This window comes from Nipponia nippon, unplaced genomic scaffold, assembly GCF_047370975.1.
Source record: "Nipponia nippon isolate SJK-2023a ecotype South Korea unplaced genomic scaffold, ASM4737097v1 scaffold_1, whole genome shotgun sequence".
Lineage (NCBI taxonomy): Eukaryota > Metazoa > Chordata > Aves > Pelecaniformes > Threskiornithidae > Nipponia > Nipponia nippon.
Genome location: NW_028262290.1, coordinates 44913020 through 44935098, shown reverse-complemented (window position 1 = coordinate 44935098; position 22079 = coordinate 44913020). Strand labels below are relative to the sequence as shown.

Below are 22079 nucleotides of genomic sequence, written 5' to 3'. Positions count from 1 at the left end.
TTGTAGGAGTTATGGTTTGCAGTTCCCTTCCCAAAGAAGGCTGAGGAGGGAGGAGGATGCGTCAATTGGAGCATACCGGCTAGAGAAAGCTCTTAAGAAGTAGGTAGAGAAATTGCATGAGAAAGCTGTCAAACTGAGTGAAATCTGGAAGCGGAGGGTGTGGATAAGATGACTGGCAACAAGCCAGGAAGATCCACAATAGTACCTACTGTGAATGAGGAAAACTTGGCTAACAAGAGGTTTCTACTTGTAGGTCTTCATAGGGAAATGGTTCCTTCTCAGGCAGCGATGCATTATAATGCTGCCCTCAGTAACTGAAGTTTCAAGCCTAATGACAGAGTGGAGAAAAAATAAAATTAAAACCTAGCAGGCTGGAAAAGCTGTGAGATTAATGATCACCCTTCAAATGAGGAAGAGATGTATAGGTCATGAGTGACTCACTGCTGTGTGTGATGAAAAATTCGGTCTAGTGACTGGACCTAACATTGTGGGAAGCCTTCTGTCTCCCAGGAGCTTAAATCTGAGGGATGTTGCCAAAGCCATCTAGCATGACCAATTTCAGTGTGACTCTAAGCAGACCAAAAGTGACTCTGAGACTCTTGGAGGAAGGCTGAGGGGGTCAGAACTGTTGTAATGTGCTAGTCAGTCGTCCTGGTCATGCAGGAAAAATGTGTCCTACAATGCTTGTGTGCAAAGCAGTGTCACCAAAGAGGGCTTTAGCTTCTTTGACAATAGCATGAACTTGCAAGGAAATACAGGATGAAATGGAACTGCTTAGCCTGAAGGAAAGAATAATGTTTCAACTTGAGAAAAGCTACACAGAGAGCAGGCAGTTTCTTCTTTGTTTCTGTGATGGATTACATGAGAAGTAATGGGCTTAAACTGCAACCAGAAGGAGTCTGTTTTGACATAAGAAAAACTTCCAATGCTATGTAGAGCTGTACTTGCTAATGGATTGGCTCATGAGGCACTGAGAGTGCCATGGTGGCAGGACTGTACAAATGGGTTGGACAGACAGCTTTGATGTATTGAGTTGCTTTTCAGCCATATGTTTCTATTCTTTTGTATTATCATAGAATGAACATATATCAGTGCTTGCAACTGCATTCGGAAATACTAGGATAAGGCAATCTATGGCTACCATTAGACTAAAGTCCCCATTTCTTTGGCATTCTGAAATACTGAAATTCTGAATACTTCTGAAAGTAATTACTATATACTAGATATTATATTGTCTAAATGTTATGTTGTAATGAAATTGTAAGTGAAAAGTAAAATTGAAATTGGAGTTATCTACATTATTTACTTTCCTTGAGAAATCAGAAAGTACAGAATCTGATGTTTTAAACCAGAAGAGACGTATAGATCAATTTTTAACAATTTAATAATCTGGTTTCTGCTGGAAGAATTACATGGGGTTGCTTATTCTGCAGTGATAACTGGTGGACAGAGGGGCTAAGAGCTGCAGACCTGTTAATCAACCATGTAAACCAGATAATCAACCATCTGATTGATCATTTGCATTTAGATAATTATTTCCATTGAAACCCGTCCTTATTAAATACCAATCTCATCACCTCAAGTGCGGTGTTACTCTAACACTAGCTACATACAGTACATATTCATTTTTAGATTTGATTTTTCCTTCATGACTTTAATACCCTTATTAGTGGCTATGAATTACCAAAATTATAACATAAATACTTTCCAAATGACAAAAACACCCAGCATTGTTTTTTTCTATATGCATATTGTCTTGTCATCATCCAGGTTTTATAACAAGCACAGATATAATGCATTAAATAAATGTCAGTCTTGAATACTACATTTATCCTTGTAAACTATATATATATATATGCTTTGAAAAAAATTATTCCATCTCCAAAAAAAATTCTGACTAGATCAATGACATTTCTTAATCATATCTAGCACACTTGTTTAATAAGATTATTTTCCTCTTCAGCAGTTTGTATATTCAAGCATTTCTCATGGGTGTTTGTACAGACAGATGTGTATTACTGCCGTGATTTTGTGAAGGAGCGTGATCCAGGGTTTTCTTCACTGTGCTCTTACTTCAAAATCTAGTTCTTTTCTTTGCCTTAACCTCGTTTTTTTGACAGGTACAGATATCTTGAAGCTCAGGGGTGTTGGTGTTCTGATCTAGTAATGCATTGAGGATGTAACTGCTTGTTTTGCATTTTGTCATCTACTAAACCAATCATCATGATCTGCTATTCCTACCATATTCTGAACTTTAAATGTTATTTTGCTGTATTCTCAGTCAAACTAAACCTAAGTATAATAGCTCAAGCATGCTATTTTAAACTAACTCATGTAATGAAGTTTGTAAGTTTAGGATCCCATAATAAGTCAATGATAGTCTGTGGAAACGAATTGTAGATTTCTAGTGCCAAGCATTATCTTCCAACTATTAAACTTCTTTCCCTGTTGTATCTTTCTTTCAGCAGTGAAAGTTTTGAAAGTTAGCATTTCTTTTATTTAATTTTTAACATAAGTCCTAATCAGTATTGTATGGAGGAAGGATATAGAAACAGCTAAGTAAAAAGTTATTGAAAACCAGGGTGGAATTTCAACAAAACTTTCCTTGAATGTTGAGAATTCAGAGAAAAATAATCAAATATGTATTCTAGAGGCCTCTGATAGCTTCTAGACTCTAGTATTTCCAGCTATTAAAGATATATAAGGTTTATATTTAAAGTATTTTGAATACAAGTGACTTAGAATTCATAATTTAAAAAAGATTAGCTAGGGCAATCTGGAATAGTTATATTTCAGATGGAAGTTCTTGATATCTTCAAAGGAAGACTGAATTGATAGTTGCTAGGATCACTACATCTTTACTCGGGAATCTATGTATGTTTTCTTAACAAGAAGTAAAATGGATTTGAATACCTATGAAGTATTCAGATGGATTTCCATTGCAAACTGTTTTTCTTTGGTGGATAGTAAAATTGTTTTAAATTGCAAATGAAAGAAGTACGCAGGAGGAATATATTTCACTATTTTGTGAGTAGATGTTTCACTGATTACTTACACCAGCTTTTTTACTCTTAGTGTGATTGATACTGCAGTAATCATACTCCAATGAGCAACCACTATTTTGATATAAACCACAATTATCCAGTTACATTTCATTATCTGAAGCAATGCTTCTTGTATCTTCTTCTGGGTAATTTTTTTTTTTTCATATTTTTTCAATTCTTATTGTTCACAGTCTTTCTAGTAAATCTTCAGTAGTTTCTCACTTTCAGATGGGACCATAGTAGCTTTTTCAGGCACTGGCTTTCAGGTGTTACCATTGTCTCTTTAATAATATGCATGTTGCTGCTGGTATTTTAATTATGGAAATTCACTGTTGTGACACTGTGTTGTTTGTAACACAAGTGTCCTCTTTAAAAAAACACAATAGCAATATTATCATTAAGGTAATGTCCAAACTTAAGAATAGGGGTTAAATATTGCAGGATTAAATGAAGTCATTCATCTAAGTGAACCTTTTTTTTTTTTTTAATTTAAATAAAATTAATTGCAGTCCTATTATTGGAACATCACAGATGTGTGAAGACTAGGTTTTGTTCTTTTGTCCTTAGGGCTCCCACTATACTTTCATGTAATAGGGACAAATCTGGTATTTCTTTGTAATATCCATCCATTCCTTCTGTGCTGGTAGTGTTCAATGCATCACTGAATCCTTTTGAGTGAGAAAACAAATGAAAAGTTTGGTGGTATGCAGGTTTGCAATCATAGTTCAGATGGCCATTTGTCCTTCGGTAGTGCTCTTACATGCAATAAATTGATAATAACTCTGAATATACAAATCTTTTCTTTCCATACGTCAGTTCAAGACCTCTGTTAGGAATGATTTGTGTTCAACTGATTTGTTTTTTGGGGAAGCATTCCTGAGTCTTACTAGCCACCCTTTGTTGTCTTTGAAAGTATTTATTGAATTTATCTGTATGTATGGGAGATCACCAAAACATGCAAGCTCTCTGTATACTTTGTACAACTGGCTAATACAAGGACAGTCAGTATAAGAATTTTAAAGGAAGCTTGTAGAATTATAGGACTGCTTTCCAGATGAGACCTGAAGACTATCTCTCTCAGGCCTTCCTTCCTCTACTTATATGTAGGATTCAAAGGAAAACTTTTAGTTTCCAGATGGATTAAGATGATCCATGAGAGCTTTAAGTGGTAGTATTGAACCAGAACAAATATCCATCTAGTCCTGTGTCTGACAATAGCAAAAGTATAGTTACATTTGCCTTTGTCTTTCCAGCTTCTTCTTTTGTCTCCTTTTGTGCCACTCCTGATTTTTTATTGCTCTGCATAAACACATCTTTCTAAAGAATGTTCTCAGAGTGCCTGCCTTTCTTTCTTAGTGTAGTATCTGCCAGGGTGTTTTATTTAAAAATGTTATGTGCATATATGTTTTCAGTGTATCGTACTGGTGTCCTCTGATGAAAACAAATATTATTCACTTGCATCAGTTACATAGAGTTGTGTGCTGTGATTGTGCTTAATAAATAATAGTATTACAAAGAGTTCAGTAATGTTATGGAAGACTGAAGGAACATTTCTCTTTTAGATAATCTATCAAGTAACAGAAGATATTTTTTTCTCTTTTTGTTTGTGAAAAATATTTACATTTAGATTTTGATTCTTAAGGACTGGTGGATCTGGATCATCTGTAGATTAAATTTTACTCAGTGTATTTGTAACATGCTGGGAAAAGCAACATTGGCTCAAAGTAACAACAGTTAAAACAACTATGCAATGTAGGTGCTTAGATCATACTTTAAAAAATGAGCTGGAAATTTGTGAATGAGAAAATGATGTTTGGGTCGTGCATTTACATTTTCCAGGAACATTTAAAAGTACACAAGGCTCCTAATGTACTTTTTTTCTGTTAAAAAATTTAATCTCTCTATATGAAGTAAACAAAAATACTATCAAACTATTTAATATGTAACTAACTTGTCCCTAAAGAGATATTTTCAGTGTTTTTTTTAGAATAGTAAAACCTCTTTTTCTTGACAATGTTCTTTCATAACTTAAATTACAGTATTGACTGTAGTCTTTTCTTAAACTAGACGGAAATACACAGTTTTGACAAGGATTTTAATAGCACCTACTAGCACAAACAGGGTTTTATCATGCTGGAGTATTTCATGTCAGATTTAGGAATAAATCCCAAAAGTCTTGAAATCTGTTTTTCTGTCAATAACCTGTGTTTTTCATCACCTTTTCTTTTAAGAAATCGTGTAAGATAGTTGGTATCTTATAAAGTGTGGATTCATTTTATGTTAATCCTTTGTCCACCAAATGTCCTAGCTCCTCTAATCCTTCCCCTTACCTTACATTGAAGAAAGGAGGAAACTGTAGCTGATGTACGTGCAAGAAGGGAGGGTAGAAATGTTCTTCTGACACTTGATTCAGAATACATTTGAAAACCAACTGAAATTGCTTGCCAGCATGTTCTTGACAGTAAGAATTATCCTTTGATAGCAAAACTGTGGGATGTCAGTGACAGACTTACAGACTTGCTTGGTATTTGCATGAAGAATGCAGAGGTTACCACTGCAGCAAACAGTCTGTTTTTAAAGTCTGCAAAACACAGTGCCACTCACATCTTTTCATATAATTGTTTAAAGATGATATTGTAAACACTAGAGGAAATTCAATGGTGATTCTTCTTTTCTTCTAAAAAGATATACCTCTGGTTGAAGCAGTATAAATGTTACACTGTGGTTTCAGGGATTTCAGGGCTATACAACTGATTCCTAGTTGTCAATGTCTTTAATTTAAAGATGTGTTTTACTTATTTACCCATAGCTACGAAAACAATTGTGAAAAGTTAACAGAGCAAAAAATAAATTCTAGGTATTGCGTATCTGTCATGAATGCACATGGTAGATTTACTGGGTTGGCTCAAAAGCTTTCAGGACTTATGCTTAAAATAAAAAAGAACATTTTTGTTCTACTAATGGCAGGAATGTGTGTGTTCCACACTTTATTCTCCTTGTATTGGACGCTTTGTGTCAGAAAGCTGGGAATGTTTATTTAGATGGACTCAATGATCTGCAGGGCTAAACACAAACCCTTCACGAATCAGGTGTCTCAGACTGGTTTTCTCTTTACTTTTTACCTAGGGGTATTGTTGAATGTTTTAAGAAAAAAATACTTGAACAATTATCAAAACTGATTTTGCACCTAGGGTACAAGGGTAGAGTAACGGATGTTGCAAAGGCTATTCCAGCCCAATTTTCCATCATTCTTTAAGGAAAAGAATTTGCTTAAAGCTTGATGAGTTTGGTGGATGGCAGCAAGTTGTTCTGAATTACTTATATAGTTAAATACGCTAGTTCATATTATAGCTTCTAATTAGAAAAAAACCCAAAAGACATAGTGTTGTAGAATTCAGACATAATTTGGCATGTATTCTCCTTTCCGGTATTATGAACAGCAGAATGAACCACACAGTGACCGCAGAAATGTCCCATTATTCACATGAGCTTGTCAAAGATTTCAGTCTCTTTACTGCAAGAGATTTTGTTTTTTTAAATTTTTTTCCATACATAATTAGGAAGGGATTTTCTGATATACGTCTCTAAAATCGAGTGTTTTGTTTGTTTTTTTTTCTTCTAGTGACTGAGTATTAATCTATTTCTTTATTCATTTTTATAGATTAAAAAGATCAACAGGAATTTTCCCGTAAACCAGCAGGTAAGAAAAAAGAAAATTTGGGGTTGTTTCATTTACAATTCTCATTTCAACTGTATTTAATTGTGGGGTAGCTGTGCATTATTCTAGCTCAAGTATTCTCAGTGGATTTTCTGTAGAGAGTACCTTGCTGCCTCAAAATAGGTATTTTTTTTCTAAAGTCAAAGGGAACTGGAGTGTTTTGTCAAAGTAAGATCATGCCTAATCTTTTCAAATTAACCTCTTTTGTGTATATATATATATATATATATATATATATATATAAGTTTTCTTCAGATTGCATGTTACCCATATTACTATAAAAAGTAACTACCCAAATTACTAGAAAAGGGGGAATGGAATTGTTATGCTTCACAGAATTAGCCAGTATCCATCAATGTTCTAAAATTCTAAAAATGTATGACTTCTATTGTCTAAATGAAGGCATAAAAAAATAATATTTGCACAAGATTATGGAGCAGGCTGGTAGCAGAATTTGGAAGAAACTGAATCATCTGACTGTCTCCAAGTTCATCCACTGACAGTCTCGTATTACTGGAAGGCACTGCAATGTCTTAAAAAAAGGGAGTAAGATTCCTTGGAAAGAGATGGTTTCTTGCAAAATGCATCATGAGCACAAGTACTGCTTTTCTCTACAATTGTGTATCAGGTGATTGGATCCAGGGGAAGAAGGGACAGAGCTGTGTGTCTTGAGAAATCTGTTTTTTCCACAATTTTTTTTTTTTTAGAAGAAAACCTACAGGCAGCTTGAAGTTAAAGGCTGAAATTCTGAGGTTCTAGTTGGTAGAGATCATAGTAAGAATGGACAATAGCCACACCTCCTCAAAAAGACCAGCATATATTTTAGAAAACTAGGTAAACAAAGCACGAATAAAAATATTCAGGGTAAAGCTCAGTACACTGTAAAGTGATCAAAGATTCATTTGGAACATAGTCTGTTCCCATACTACAGTAACACCATTAATTGTTCTGTGATATAGCACAACAACAGTTGAAAATGTGACCATTTTGTTGTGGGCTACTTATCACAGAGTACATGTTTAGTAATTAAACCAGTTAATTAAGTATGCATGTGTTGTGAATCACAACTATTACATAACGGGGATTTCTTTTTAAGAAATTTGTAATAAGGGGAAACAGAGAAATCTGATTTCATCAGAGGGAACAAATTACTTCCTTGTAGAAGGAGAGAAATATCTATAGGACTGAGCTGTAAACTTGCCTTCAAGAGGACAGATTTGAGGAAGAAAAGCGCTTCACCTCCTTACACCACATTTTCAACCAGTCAACATATTTCTCAGTTCCTTGTCTCTGGTCCAACTTTATTAATATGGAATTATTAATATGGAATTGTGCTGTGTGTAACTCACAAGGGAGGGGGCATTACTATTTTGTTTGCTGCTTTCTTCTTGAGAAGGTCCACGAATCATAATAAATGAATGACAGTAATAATAATAATAATAATAATAATAATAATAATAATAATAATAATAATAATAGCTACATGGGTATGTGTAAATGAAGTTAGAATAAATAAAACATAATAAAAAATTAGGTACATTTTTATTTGCCCTTGATTCTCAGTTCTTCGTCTGCACGACAATTACTCAGATTTTTAGATGCTTTTATCTCACTCTTGCCTCCTGAAGTCACAGAAAGGAAGTGGTTTGTCACATTCAGCAGTTGAAGATAACACTTGCATTTGGGCATTTTCAGAACAGTTTCTATAACATCAGTTGCTGGCAGTGGCAAAGAAATGCTCCGATCTCAAAAGAAAGAAGGACAAAATGCCTAGTAAACAAAAAATAGTTAACTAGCTCCATTTTCACTCTTATGATTTACTCTGAACTTATCTCTTTGCTTTTATTACTGTAAAAAAAGACAACAAAAATATAAACAACAGCTATAATGTCCCACCAGGTTAACATATTAATTCAGTGATCTCAGCTGTTTTGGAACACTTGGCACATGTCGTCAGTAAGGCATTTTCCTCTTCATTAGAATTCCACTGGAAAGCAAAATATCTTTCTTGGCCTGAATAGCTTGTTGGTCACGTTGTCGGTTAGGGCAGCCTGCAATTAGTACATTCTTCTCTCATCAGAATCAATCTCATCAGCATCAATCGCTATATTCCAAAGGAATTGCCATGGACCATTTCAAGAAAGTCAACCAAAAGATGAAACTGAATAGAGAGAGGCTGATTTGATGGGCAGTGAGACCATAAATACTGGGAAAGAAAAAGGTTTATTGACCTGTGGATGTCTTGAAATTTTAGGCAACATTAATTTCAAAGCCAGACACCCTTTTGGGTTTACATTATGTAAAGAGGGTTGTGTTTTTTTATTGTAGAAGGAGCTAGGAAATATCACCTAGTTTAACTTAAATAAGATATTTCTGTGAAAAGTCAGAAAAGACTACACAGATGTAAGGTTAATTTCTGTCTTCTGATATGCAGCAGACATTAACATGATAAGCAGGGAAGGAACAGGCCTTTTTACTTGTTACATTAACACATCATTATTTATCTGAATATTAAATTATCATCTTGACATTTATTTTAATAAAATACATTTTTGTCTAAGAACTTGAATAGCTAGTTTTAACTTCTTTCTGGAAGCACGTCATGAACTTGAACTCTGAAACAGATCTGATTGGGATTTTACTTCTAGATTTTTTCTTACAATATATTTTGCCTAAAATGATTAATCCAAACTACAAGCATGTTATCTGTTTAGGATGGAAATGCCTCTATGTCTTATTGTATGCCCTATGCATCTTGTTCAATAAAAAGCAGTAATAAGACAAACTCTGACAGTTTCTAAGCACCTATAATGAAACCATAGAATCATAGAATCACAGAATGTCCTGAGGTCGAAGAGACCCACAGGGATCATCGAGTCCAGCTCCTGTCCCTGCATAGGACAACCCCAAAATTCACACCATACGTCTGAGGGCATTGTCAAAATGCTTCTTGAATGGTGTCAGGCTTGACGCCATGACTACCTCCCGGGTGAGCTTGTTCTAGTGCTCCACTACCCTTTGGGTGAAGAACCTTTTCCTAATGTCCAACCTAAACCTCCCCTGGCATATCTTCCTGCCATTCCCTCGGGTCCTGTCATTGGTCATCAGGGAGAAGAGATCAGCACCTGCCCCTCCTCCTTCCCTTGTGAGGAAGCTGTAGACTGCAGTGAGGTCTCCCCTCAGTCTCCTCTTCTCCAGGCTGAACAGACCAAGTGACTTCAGCCGCTCCTCATACGGCTTCCCCTCTACACCCTTCACCACCTTTGTAGCTCTCCTCTGGACACCCTCTAGCAGCTTTGTAACCTTTTTGTACTGTGGTGCCCAAAACAGCACACAGTACTTAAGATGAGGCCGCACCAGTGCAGAGTAGAGCGGGACACTCACCTCCCTCGACCTGCTAGCTATACAGTGCTTCATGCACCCCAAAGTTTCAAAGTCAGTTTATTGAAAAACATCTATTGACTAAGAATTTTTAGAGTACTATCTTTAATCATTACAGGTGGAAAAGGCTTGTATGATCATGTGGCTTTTCAGTTCTCCCTCAGTGACAAAATTTCTACAGTATACTTTACATTTCTTCCCTGTATAGCTAGAAGATTCCTGATAAATACTAATAAATTTCAGTATTTAACCTTTTCTCTCAAATATCCTCATTTTGCTAAATATCCAGTTACTAAGGGGATTAAAATCTTTCTTACACTTAGATATTACTACTATTAGTTTAGAGAAAAGGAGGCTCAGGGGAGACCTTATCGCTCTCTAGAACTACCTGAAAGGAGGTTGTAGCAAGGTGGGGGTTGGTCTCTTCTCCCAAGTAACAAGCGATAGGACAAGAGGAAATGGCCTCAAGTTGCACCAGGGGAGGTTTAGACTGGATATTAGGAAAAACTTCTAGGGTAGTCAGGCACTGGACCAGGCTGCCCAGGGAAGTGGTTGAGTCCCCATCCCCGGAGGTATTTAAAAGATGTGTAGATGTGGTGCTTAAGGACATGGTTTAGTGGTGGACTTGGCAGTGTTAGGTTAACGGTTGGACTTGATGATCTTAAAGGTCTTTTCCAACATAAACGATTCTATGATTCTATCAAAAATGCATGTGAAGGTTTTGATTTTACACCTCTGTCTATCTAAGCAAAATTTTCCATAGAATTTTGCATCAACAGTGACAGCATTGCAAGTTAACCTGTGGACTGCTTGCTGTCTTCATCCTATTATGCTTAAAAAAAAAAAAAAAAGGCATACTTAATTTCACTTAGCCCCATGGGTTTTTTTAAGAGCACTAGCAGGGTAATTGAAGGTTATTTTCACTTAGAATTTTTTTATATATATGTGAATATATATAAATAATATATGTATACGTATACATATACATATACGCACATATATATGCATATATATACATATATGCATAATAATAAAATGTGTATATATATATAAATAAAATCAATAAGTATATATGTATCTGTATATATATATGTGGATTTTAATTAGTTGTTAAAGGTAAAGGGGGGAAGGCAGTTGTCAAACTAGATTCAAGGAACAAATCCAGTTAGTATTCCTTTATGAATATATTCTTGGTTTGGAGAAGAAAATATTGGCCAAGACAGATCCATTAGCATTACAATGAGGAAACAAATGAATGTACATAGGTGTGGAAGCTACTGTAACACTGAGTCTTATCCAAATATGTCAGTGTTGCAGTAAGTTAGAGAAGAGAAAAAGTGATTAGAAAAGACATGTTGACTGCATATAATGTAGCAGCTTTCCTTTAAGGCAGTAATTGTGAAACTAGGTTTGTCTGGAAAATTATTAGAAAGATAAGATACATTTATTGGAAATTAAAAGTTCAAAGTTGATGAATATTTTTAAGAAAGTGATAATTATATGGACAGCATGAAGCAGTAAGTTCTGAGAATGGTGTTAATACATATAATAGTGGTGGAAAGATAATGCAAAAAATGCTGGAAGAGGACCACACAGCCAAAATATTGTTGAAGAAGATTGTGAGAGAAAAGGGAAATAAAGTTCCCCCTTTCTGAGCTGACAATGATGAAAAGAACACCTGAAGGTGGTAAAAAATTAGAAAATTGGTTGTGTTTCCTATATTGGTACTGTATGCATGGGCTACATATAGTACCATCTAAGAGAATATCAACAAGTGGTTGAGAAAAAAAGTTTAAATAATTTGGTATTGATAATATAATGTGTATTTTAAATATGCACTAAAAACAATACTGTCTCGTAGACAAAATTTCCATAATTACAGTAGAAAAATGATAAAGACCCCATAGCAGAGAGGCACGAAGAATAGAATATTTCAAGGTTTCACCCAGAGGCTTCTCTATTTCATCAGTCAAGACGGGAGAGGAATCACACGCGTGTTTCCTTTTCTTGGAACTCATCACTGCTGTTCAGATCTTACACTGCTTACAGCAAATGTCAGCTACTGCGGTAACCGTCATTAGGCAGGTGAGTTCTGAAAGGTGGCATTGACTTCCCTGTTAACCCTTTCCAAGTGACCGGAAAATACACCCTACCTCAATAAACTGTGGTGGTGTATTGAGGACAAGCACTGCCTATTCCTTTTCAATTCCCAGTCTTCAGATTACCTAGCATGAGTTTCTGAATGTGCTGATCTCAGCTGAAAATCAACTTGATCGCATCTAGGGAAATCAGCATCAGATAGTCTTTCTTACAAAATCTCCTGATTCGTCTTGGGGTAGGAAACCAAATGCATTGTCTCCAGCTACTGGAGATTTTACTACATGTTATAACCCTCATTTGCTATTTGGGTTTTATTGGAATTTGGCATTTACTGATTGCCATGCCAGGGGGATGAATTGGTTACATCTGGTTTAGGTACGCAGTGGAATTCAAGCTTTAGATCTAAATCTTAGTCTGGCCTTCAGTTCACCTCCTCCTGTCCCTACATGTACAAGTAACTACAATGTTTATAAATTGCAGTTGGGAAAGTCATAACTTTCTTATTGCACTTTTAATTTATTTTACTCAACAAGCTAGTGGTAAAAAGCAGATTCAGTACCTGGCAAGCCCACGGAGCTGATTTTCCATTTTATTGGATTATATCTGTGTTCACGTACGTGTTCACAAATGCAGTAAATAGCCTCTTGCTTCTCTACTACACAGACAAAAATTGAGTCTCAAGGTTTCACATGAAACAGAGGTTAGAATATTTTGGCAGAGCAGTGTATTTAAAACTTTCTTTTCCCATGCTGTATGTCTCATCTCTATTAAGATGAAGTCAAAGGCCCGCCACCTTTTATCAATTCTGAATTCACAAAAAAAGGATAATGAGGAAGAATGCTATAATCCTTTAAGTTGAACGCTATTTCTGTTCTATCCACAGGCAGCATGAGCATTTTCGAAAGATTTGTCCTGTCTCTACAGAAGATAAGATATTCTCGTTAAATAATTTTAATTTTCATTTCTAAGAAGAATCTTTCCCTCTAGAATTTTCCTGCATTTATAGGAAAAGAATTGGTAGCTGTCCTGTTCAAAGTTAACAGTTTATAATGAGAATTACATGAGAATGAGACAGAGAGTGTTCCCATCTCCACAACTGTGTTTAATTCAGTTTTAAAACATCATGACATAATGAACTGATGCCACACTAAGGCAAGAAACTGGCGTATAATTGTGCATGTCAGATTCCACAGCACTCAGATGTCATGAATCCCGGTGTTGTGCAGGCATATTTATGTTCCTGATGATGTTCGCAAATATACACACATATGCCCGTTTTCTCTTGCTTTTGATATGATTTAATAAAAACAACTACATGCAGCTGTACCAGATCAGCTATGTAATATCACCTCATATTCTGGCTTAATAGGCTGCTGTTCAGCTTGATTAAAGTTATATAGTTAGAACAATCTCATTTAAGATCACTTCTAAAAATTCAGCTCAGTGCGTTTATTTAATAAAACCTAACTTATAAACGCTGCATAAAGGTGAATACACGCAAATGTCACAGTGACTGGCTTGCCTGTCACTCAAGCCAGTGTCATTTGCTGCAGATGTGTTGCATCTCTATTACACTTAAAAAGGTGAATTGTGTTGCTCAGGTGGACTGATAGGACATCATCTGTTCTAGTGATAAACATCTGTATGAAATACAACACACACTGTTTTTATTTTTTTATTAATTGCAGAACAATAACCTCCAAGAAGACATTGCTATTGTATTAATATTTTTTAAGTGGAATGATTAAACAGAGTGTTCTACTGAAAGCTGACATGCCCTCAAAAATAAATCAAGTCATTACTCTAGAAGTACCTTAAGGACACCTTTGGAAGAAGGGGCAGGTGACTCAGGAGGACAACAAGGATGTTGTCAGGATATGCAGGGAGAAGATCAGAAAGGCGAAGGCCCAGCTAGAAATTAAACTGGCCACTGCCGTTAAAGATAATAAAAAATGTTTTTACAACTATATCAGCGACAAAAGGAGGGCCAGGGAGTATCTCCATCCTTTGTTGGATGGGGAGGGAAACTTTGCCATGAAGGATGAGGAGAAGGCACTTAATGCCGCCTTTATCTCAGTCTTTAATAGTCAGACTGGTCATCCTTGGGGTTTTCAGGCCCCTGAGCTGGGAGATGGAGATAGGATGCAGCATGAAGCCCCAGTTGTCAAAGAGGTGGCAGTCACCGACCTGCTCCTCCACCTGGATGCTCACAAGTCCATGGGGCCAGATGGGATCCACCTGAGGATACTGAGGGAGCTGGCAGAGGAGCTTGCCAAGCCACTCTCCATCATTTACCAGCAGTCCTGGTCAACCGGGGAGGTCCCAGATTACTGGAAGTTAGCAAATGTGACGCCCCTCTACAAGAAGGGTTGGAAGGAGGATCTAGGGAACTACAGGCCTGTCAGCCTGACCTCGGTGCTGGGAAAGGTCATAGAGCAGATCATCTTGAGTGCCAGTACGTGGCACGTGCGGGACAACTGGGGGATCAGGCTCAGCCAGCATGGGTTTATGAAAAGGAGGTCCTGTTTCACTTACCTGGTCTCCTTCTATGACAAGGTGACCTGCTTAGGGGATGAGGGAAAGGCTGTGGATGTTGTCTGCTTGGACTTTAGTAAGGCCTTTGACACAGTTTCCCACAGCATTCTCCTGGAGAAGCTGGCTGCGCACAGCTTGGATAAGTGCACTCTACACTGGGTTAAAAACTGCCTGGACGGCCGAGCCCAGGGAGTGGTGGTAAATGGAGTCAAATCCAGTTGGTGGCCAGTCACGAGTGGTCACAGGGCTCCATGTTGGGGCTGGTCCTGTTCAACATCTTCATTGATGATCTGGATGAGGGGATTGAGTGCACCCTCAGTAAGTTTGCAGATGACACCAAGGTGGGTGGAAGTGTCGATCTGCTGGAGGGTAAGAAGGCCCTGCAGAGGGACCTGGACAGGCTGGATTGTTGGGCCGGGGCCAACTGTATGAGATTCAATAAGGCTAAGTGCCGGGTCCTACACTTGGGTCACAACAACCCCATGCAACGCTACAGGCTTGGGGAGAAGTGGCTGGAGAGCTGCCTGGCAGAAAAGGACCTAGGGGTGTTGGTTGACAGCCGCCTGAACATGAGCCAGCAGTGTGCTCAGGTGGCCAAGAGGGCCAATGGCATCCTGGCTCGTATCAAGAACAGTGTGGCCAGCAGGACCAGGGAGGTGATAGTGCCCCTGTACTCAGCATTGGTGAGGCCGCACCTTGAGTACTGTGTTCAGTTTTGGGCCCCTCCCTACAAGAAGGACATCGAGGTGCTGGAGTGTGTCCAAAGAAGGGCAACGAAGTTGGTGAAGCGTCTAGAGCACAAGTCTTATGAGGAGCAGCTGAGGGAGCTGGGGTTGTTTAGTTTGGAGAAGAGGAGGCTGAGGGGAGACCTTATTGCTCTCTACAGCTACCTGAAAGGAGGTTGTAGCAAGGTGGGAGTCGGTCTCTTCTCCCTAGTAACAAGCGATAGGATGAGAGGGAATGGCCTCAAGCTGCACCAGGGGAAGTTTAGGTTGGATATTAGGAAAAACTTCTTCACCAAAAGGGTGGTCAAGCATTGGACCAGGCTGCCCAGGGAAGTGGTTGAGTGTCCATCCCTGGAGGTATTTAAAAGACAGGTAGACGTGGTGCTTGAGGGCATGGTTTAGTGGTGGACTTGGCAGTGCTAGGTTAACGGTTGGACTTGATGATCTTAAGGATCTTTTCCAACCTTAATGATTCTATGATTCTATGACAGTGTTTTTGTTCCCTCTCCTTAAGTGTATTTTCTTTTCTGTTTTTTTAATTTTTTTTCTTCCTTATTTTGCATGACAGTTGAATTAATTATTTTTCAGTATGGCATTACTGTAGTTCCTCAGAGTAGCCATTCTGCAGCTCTTGACTGACAGTTATTGAACTTTCAGGCCCTATGGTACATCTGCTCTATCACCATCTGTTACCACAGTAAGGATGTGATCAGGTTTATTTTGAAGGAAAATCTCTAGAATGAAGCTTCCTTTGTTAAGTGTTTATAGAAACACAGAGGGGGAGCTGAGTTCTTGCTGTTAAATTAAGCAGAAGTGCACGATAGGGTGTAAATTATGCTGTGCTAATTCCCTGCATTGTATTGTCAGCCATCTATGGCACTCAGCATGGATTATTACTCCATAACATAAACCCTTGAAAGGCTTATGTTGCTTATTAATACTTTGTTGAGCTTTTTGTAAAATAAAAGGAACATCTATCTATCTATCTATCTATCTACCTATCTATCAATATGTTTGGTTGGTTGACATGAAATACTTTTCACTGAGCAGTTTCTTTAATTGTTTTAGATGAGGCACTCTCTATTATAAAAACTATGCTTCCTGTGGCCAATATAAGATTTTTTCTTCCCCTTACATTGCAGTCCAGAGTAGCTTTTGAACTTCAGGACATGAAAAAGTTTTAGAAGGGCAATACACACCATAGATTGTTAAGAGATTTTAGGCTGAGGAAACCATGTTGACTTTTGAGAGGAAGGTTAGACTGCTTCCTGAAGGTAGTGGGGTACCTGATGAGCTAGATAACATTCATGTTGTGAGTCACTTGATGCAGTTATTGGATAGCAATGCTTATATCCTAGGGCTGCATACCCTATAGCTCATGAGAGAATGGAAGTAATTTGGACACCTGCTGGAAATTTTGATGATAGAAAAGAGTGTTTAGATCAAGTTCTTATTTAAATCTCAAACTATAAGTCTCAAGCTGTGTATCAAATCATTTCTGCATGTCCAGCAAATTTAATTTTGCCTCAAGTATAGATTTCATCCTCATTTACATATTTTTCTCATTTATCTTCTTGTATTTTTTTTTCTAATACTAACTCGTTAGTAGAACAAGTAGTAGTTAGCTAGTTTTTTCTCTGCAATATTAATGTCACTCACTGAAAACTGTTTTTAGTAAGGCTAAATTTTGCCTGACCAAATTTAGTGATCACACCTGTGTTAGATCGGTATTCCTATTTTAGTCAATATATGGATGAATGTACTGTATTCTCCACTAAAGGCTTAAATAGGGCAGATGAATGAGGGGAGTCTAAGCACCTTGCTTTATTGTAGACATTTAAAATTGAGTGAAATAAACAGACATGTCCCACAACTATATGTTACTAAGTGGAATCCTAAATTGATAAACAGGTAAACAAACGTTACTTATTTTCTGGTTCTGGAAGAAAAGTTATTAGATATTGTATGTATTTTAGTGGCATTTCAAGGGTAGACTACAGAGAGGACTTAGGAATCTGCAGGGAAGTGATGTGATGCCTAGCTGTTATGCATTTGGTTCCTGAAGAATCGAGAACCATCGGGATAAGATCCAAAACAGCCAGGGTGTAGCGCTACCTTGGGCAGCTCACAGGGACAATCTGATAGCCCTTCTCTCTTTGTGGCTTAGGGGTCTGAGTCAAAGCTTCATTCATGGCAGGTTGAAAGCTCTGAATGCTTCCACAAAGACTCTTTTTAAGAAATTAATAGAAGTTCCTGCTCTAAATAAATAGATAGATAGATAAACAGATAAATACATACATATACTTTATGGAAGAATGTTTATGCCTATTTTGGGATGACAGTCATGGCTTGAAAGGATTCAACTGGTAAGTGGACAGCTCGATCTACTGCTTTTCAGATTAAGGTGTTCTTACCAGATCTTTCACCTTGCTTTACACTCCTCTCAGGTGTGAAATCAGGCTCTTTCTGATCCCACAGGTCTTGCATGTCTTTCTGTGTAGTGTCATAGCTTCAACAGAAACTGTTTACCTGAGCTTCTAGCTTGATGGTTAGGTTACAAGTTGAAAAATACAGGTTTGGCACACTGACTTTGCTGGTGCTGTAATTGCTAGGTTGCCGTAATAAGGGCTTTCCCTTTAGCTGCTACTTTTTGCAACAATATGATCTTAACATCTTTTAATAAACCTGACCCTGCCTGCATGCATCCAGTGTTCTTCTGAATCAGACAAACACACACACACACCCAGATTTAGGCAGAGGAATCATTGCTTCCTGATTTGTCATAAAGCTTTAACATGGACAAATACTTGCAGTTCTTCGAGAAGTATAATTCTGTATCTATGATGAGGTCGGACCGTGAGAAGCCACTGAATTTCAATAGTAATTGAAGGGATTGTTTTTGTTGCATCATTTTTTCTAAGTCTCTAAACATATTTGGATCTGATATTTTGCCACTTACCCAAGAAATGGGATATGTAACATAAATAGGACAGTGAAAGGGATACCTGCAATTTAAAAGACAGATTTTTTGGGGGAGTTGAATATTTATGTTGTCTGAGACTGGAAACATAAGTAGCAAATGTTAAACCAAGAAAGGTCCATTTTTTATTCTTATAGAATAAATTCTTGCATCTTTTTCATGTATTTTATTGTTGGACAGGATTTTTAGCTACTATCCAAACAGGCCAACAAAGCAGGAGGACAGGAAGCAAATTTCAACATCCTTGTTTAGAAATAGATGCCTTGAATGATGCAGATGTCCTGTACCTCTCTGCTCTCTGACAAGTTCCTGAAAAGTGGTAAAGAAGAGAGGAAGTAAGAAAAGGAGAGAAACTGAGTCACTATATCAACAAAAGATATAGGTCATCTTTTTTTTACAGTTATACTTAGAAAGATTAAGTATGGGGAAAACTTTTTTTTTCTCTAACCTCACCTTAAATCCAACTGTTAATATCCATTGCTTACCAGATATGAATTTGTTCTGTCTGGCCATTTTGGAATTTTCATTGGAGGCTGAGGCTAGAAATAAAAACATTGAAATCCTTTATTGTAATGTCTCTTTGATTGCATCAAGTGAGTGTAAAAGTTGCCAAGAATAACATTAATTTTAATAGATTAGAACGAAGGTGTTCAGTAACCCTATACACACATTATTCCTTGGGGAATTGTATCATCTAAATAAATTAATTGGAATCAATGAAGCATATACTTTAACTGTAGATCTTCTATTGAAAGAGCACATGGGACTCCAAAGGCTTAAAGAAAGTATCTTTAATTTCAGTTTACTTCAAGAGCAGGGGTGAATAAGCATTTCATTTTTTCTCATTCACTTATTGTACATCTATGCAGATGATCAGTGCTTCATATCATACCCTGTGAAAGGAAAAATATTTAGTCTCTTGCACTTCTAAGAACAATGGCTAAACAGAATTATGTGGACCATAGGTGGTCACTCATCTTTTCCCTTTCATCACAATAATAGTGCATGGTGCTGGTGATACAATTGCTACCTGAACTTCAGAAAATAGTTGATGTGCAAAATAGTGCAAAGCAATTGTCAATTTATGGGTTACCTACAAATGAAAACGGGAACAAAAAAACCAAAAGCATTAATCACTGAAAATGTCTAAAGGAAAACTGACAATAAAATTGGTGGAAAATGTTAAAAAATGTAGTTAATTGCATGTGCAGAAACATCCCGTAGAAATTCATAATATGAGGACACTTTTTTTGTCCTTTTAAACAGTTATATTTCCTGGTAAGGAGACACTGTTTAGTGAGCAGTATCTGTTATATGTTTAACACATTAGAGAACTTTTGCTTTCAATCTTACTATTTTGGGAAACAAAATGGAAATTTAACAGTGGCAAATAGATAAACGATTCTCAGGAGCTGAAAACTGAAAGATTTTTTTTTTATTATTTATTTAATAATAAACATTTTCCTTGTTGGAATATCTCTTAGTGATGCTGGGTTTAGAACCAGAAAAAAAGTCCATCTACTGATGAAGAATGATTCTGGAAAATGGTGCAGGTCTGGAGAGGCATAAGAGCCTGAAGCAGTAGATAGGCAATGCTATGGCCAGGAACTTTCGACCAAGGTCCAGACAGACGTCTGGCTTCTTTCTCTAAAACAGGTCTCTCTACCTGATGGCTCTGGTGGTGTGTAAGTCCTGAGTGTCCAGAGGCACGCGATGCAACTGGCATGCTCAGAGTACCCCTGAAGTCCAGCAGGATCAAGATACAACAGTATGCAGTTTCTAGCTGCTTTCTTTAAATATACAGTCAGAAGTCATGCTGCTTCCTATTATTTGTTTAACAGCCTACTGTTGACGGTACTTGCTTAATAGAAGCAATAGCCACTCATCACTCCAACCTACTGCTCCTACAAGCCTGCCCTAACAATGGTAGGTGAGATAATATGGCAGCCTCTCCTTCCCCTCCTGCTGAAGTAGGCTGCCGTTCAAAACCAACCCCAGACAGTGGGAAAGGAGAGTACGCAAAAAGGATCCAGACCTCTGAGACTATGCAAAAAGGCCTTGAAGAAAAGATGTTCTCTATGAGAGGAGACACTTCTGGCTAAGTATTAATTATGAGTTTACATCCATCAATTGTTTAATAAAGTTCCTGTAGGTCGCTGTCTGCTCTTCACAGAGCCTTGAAGTATTCCATCAGGATCTCTCCTTCAGCCACACACATGGCACCCACAGCTGATTTTTTGTGTTGTCTTCCCTGTGGGTGAAGGAGCCTGCCTGTCCCTCTGTAGAGCTCTCTGTGGATACAGACCCTCAGTGTCTAACACTGAAGTTAGAACTTCATTCAGGATCCAGTCCTAATTTTGGGTTATTAACATCCTTTATGGGTTGTATCCTTCAGTTGTTCATAATGGTGGGACACTTTGCATTAAAAAAAATTGTCTGAGTGGAAGAAAGCTCTGATATTATTGCAAGATAATTGTTATCCAGTACTCCTTAAAGACTGAGCTTTTCCACAAAACTACAAAATCCATGGAAATACTGGGACATGCCAGAGACAAGTCTACTATTGACAGGCATCACCCCACTGTCGAAAAATAATTAAGTGCAACATGAGTTCAATAAATGTTATGAACTCTACTGCTAACTCCCTGTCAGTGAAACAGTGAAAGATCCTTCAGGATTGCCTAGGTTCAATCTAAACACCAGAAAAATTAAAACAGGCTTTTTTCTAACAAAGCAAAAAAAGTAGATTCTTGTTAAAAATTAAGTTATGAAGAGAAGCATGAAAACAATATTATGTAGAATATACTGAGTATCATGTTCTTGATCTAATCATCCCCTAAGGTTTTTTTTCAGCTCTTGAAGGAGGTATTTTAACAGTAGTTTTCCTCTACCTTGCTGTCTTTCAGAATAGGACTGCATTCTGGTTCTCTTTCTCCACCTAGTTGTATTTGGATATCACTGTTTGAAAATCAATGTTTAAAGTGGTTGCAGAGTAGTCCCGCTTCTCCTTCTTTCTTAGTAATTAATTTAGGGATACTTTTATTTACTTTAAGAGTGTGTAAAAATGCAAGTTATACATTATTACTTTAGTCCTTTACATGCCAGCTTTTCCATTCTGTTTAGAAAGTCAATTGAATTTCAAGTCATTTCAAGACATTTAGCATCTCTGTTCTCTTCTCATCTGACTTCTCAGCTCCTCTTTCCCTTCCTCCTCTATCTCCATAGAATATCAGGGTCCTTCACAAATAATAACCATTTTTCCCCCCATTAACAATAGAGAAAAGATGATAGGATTCATCTTGCATTTCTCAATATCTGCTTATGAGGAACAGAAGAGTCCTACTGTCTTCAATCTCAAGGGTGCCTTACCTGCAAGCAGTCTGTAATAAAAATTCCTTTCCAGAGTGTATTTTAAGGATGAAAGTCTGTAGTGAGAAGTCTGATACACTGCCCTACTGAAAATTAGGGTAGATATAAAATTGGTGAGTTTAGAAAATCCTGGACAGCTACAAATAGATTATGAAATGTGAACTACTACATTTGGTATGCACTAGCATGTGTGCCATAGAAGAATAATGTGGCACTGTAATAAAACC

The 22079-nt window shown here is 37.3% G+C and overlaps 1 protein-coding gene across 8 annotated transcripts in view; it reads left to right on the top strand.

Moving 5' to 3' along the window:
- SNTG1 (syntrophin gamma 1) overlaps positions 1–22079 on the top strand; it is a 355828-nt gene that overhangs the window by 267244 nt on the left and 66505 nt on the right. For all 8 annotated transcript variants that reach the window (XM_087753570.1, XM_087753564.1, XM_087753555.1 and 5 more), the window contains one exon: positions 6706–6744. In XM_087753570.1, coding sequence (XP_087609696.1) covers positions 6706–6744 — 39 coding nt within the window. The remainder of the gene's footprint in view (positions 1–6705; positions 6745–22079) is intronic.